At 47.2% G+C, this 1,946-nt stretch overlaps 1 protein-coding gene across 1 annotated transcript in view; it reads right to left on the bottom strand.

The window, feature by feature from the left end:
• Window positions 1–69: 69 nt before the first annotated feature.
• abhd12 (abhydrolase domain containing 12, lysophospholipase) overlaps window positions 70–1,946 on the bottom strand; it is a 7,470-nt gene continuing 5,593 nt past the window's right edge. Inside the window, exons 7-8 of the mRNA XM_008430558.2 lie at window positions 1,742–1,869; window positions 70–1,664 (exon numbers count right to left, since the gene is read on the bottom strand). Coding sequence (XP_008428780.1) covers window positions 1,628–1,664; window positions 1,742–1,869 — 165 coding nt within the window. The 3' untranslated portion in view covers window positions 70–1,627. The remainder of the gene's footprint in view (window positions 1,665–1,741; window positions 1,870–1,946) is intronic.

The raw sequence follows: 1,946 nt of genomic DNA, 5'->3' as shown, positions 1-1,946 counted from the left end.
CACACACACACACACACACACATTAAATCTGTGAAATCAAACTTATACTTACAATCATTCAGATCAGAGTTGATTATGAAACAAACATTTATTACATTTCTAAAGTTTCCAGCCTGAAAATGGCTGGAAACTGGCCAATCAGAGATCGTCTTTCAGCTCTGATTCGTTGACCCATTTTCACAGAGAACCTAGATCCAGAGACGGTAGATTTCCCTCCGGACGGATCAGAACCGCTCGGCTGAACTTTGCTTCTCTCTGTTCCTGCTTATAATTTTGTTGAAATAATAAAATAAACTGAACACAAACCAGGGCGTTGTCACATTGTGTAGTCGGGTTTTCCCAGAATGCATCAGTGCACAGTTTGAATCCGATCCGGCCAGAACCGCTGTAGGTGACAGAGAGGAAGAACTCTCCAGAACATGTTCTGATTGGTCCAGTAGAATAAAATTACTTTTTAGACTAGAACAAAGGTTCTGTGTGGTTCTGCTTAGTTTGACTCCAGAATCTGGGGTCAAACTGAGGTCCAGAGCCTCCACAGGTTCTGGACTCATGAACCTGTCATGAAATCTGACTGGTTCTGGTCAGGTTTTACAGGTTCACTGGTTCTGCCAGTTCCCAAGCAGAACCAGTACCAGCAGACAGCTTAGAACCTTCAGTCCGTTTGGGACCAAATCAGAAAAAGTTCTGAGCTTCAGCATGAAGAACCGTCAGGTTGTCAAGGCCAACGCACCAAACCAGTGGTGGGACTGCTAGCTAAAAAGCTAGCTGCGCTAATCCTGGAGCAGCAGTCATGAACATTAGTTCGCTGCGTCAATATGGCGTTTAGCAGAAGCTAAAATGCTAGTAGCTAGCGTATTTGTTAAACATCCTGATTGTATTCTTGATTTGTTCTTTTGTTTACTTCCTGTTTGCTATGTGAGATAAGGAAACAGAACTGTGTCAATCCCTTCAAAATAAGAGCACGAATATACCCGTCTAACTACTGGAAGAATTTTTAGCAGCTGATACCAAAACAGTAAATTAATGAATAATTCATTTAAGGGAAACTAAGAGGGCTAAATGCTGTCAAAGTTAGCATAAAGGATAAATGCTAAGCTAACAGTTAGCTCCATATAGGTGGATTAGCATAAGCATGCACACCCCGGGTCAGAAACAGTTGAAGACCAGCACCAGTCGGGTTCAGGTTAGCTACATCCAGGAAGAGTGACATCACTTCCTGTTTCCTGCTGCTGCGCAATCGGTACCAGAACCGGACCGGCTTCTTCAATCCTGCAGAACCAGAACTGTTGAGAGGAGAGAATCTGCTGAACATCTGGAGGTTCTGGAGGAGTGATGAGGTCCGGTTCAACCAGAACCAGAACCACCCAGAGGTCAGTGAAGGAGGCTCAGCTACATAAAACCAGATTTAATTCATATTTCAAGTCAGAACAGGAAACAGTTTCCTGCCGATGGTGAGGAGGAACGAACCATGCAGGAGAAACAAAACCTCCGCTCTGCAGCCCACGGGACACGGTCACCGTGGTAACCATGGTAACCGTGGTAGCCGTGGTAACCGTGGTAGGCGTACCGTCAGCGGGGATGTTGGGAATGCTAACAGGAATGTTCAGACCATGAGGACGAGCCGCCGTCACGCCACGGCGGGGTGAGCCGCTCCCAGGAAGTCACTGGAACCAATCAGAACGGGTCAGAACCAAACAGAATCAGGGTCCAGTCAAACCCTCGGGATGGGATCAGAACCTACCTGAGGATGTTTGGCAGCTCCGGGCTCCTGTAGATGAACTTGTGTCTGAAGGCGAGAGCCGCTGGGAACGCCACGAACTGAACCTTACGGCCGCCGAGGCTGCTGGAGCGAGACGCCAGACTGTAGAGCTGCAGGGCGCAGAGGAACTGTTCAGAGGAACTGTTCACTGTTCACTGTTCAGAGGAACTGTTCACTGTTCAGAGGA

Source organism: Poecilia reticulata, linkage group LG15, assembly GCF_000633615.1.
Source record: "Poecilia reticulata strain Guanapo linkage group LG15, Guppy_female_1.0+MT, whole genome shotgun sequence".
Classification (NCBI taxonomy): domain Eukaryota; kingdom Metazoa; phylum Chordata; class Actinopteri; order Cyprinodontiformes; family Poeciliidae; genus Poecilia; species Poecilia reticulata.
The sequence above is the reverse complement of the archived record's forward strand: the minus strand, read 5'-3'. Positions and strand labels throughout refer to the sequence as shown.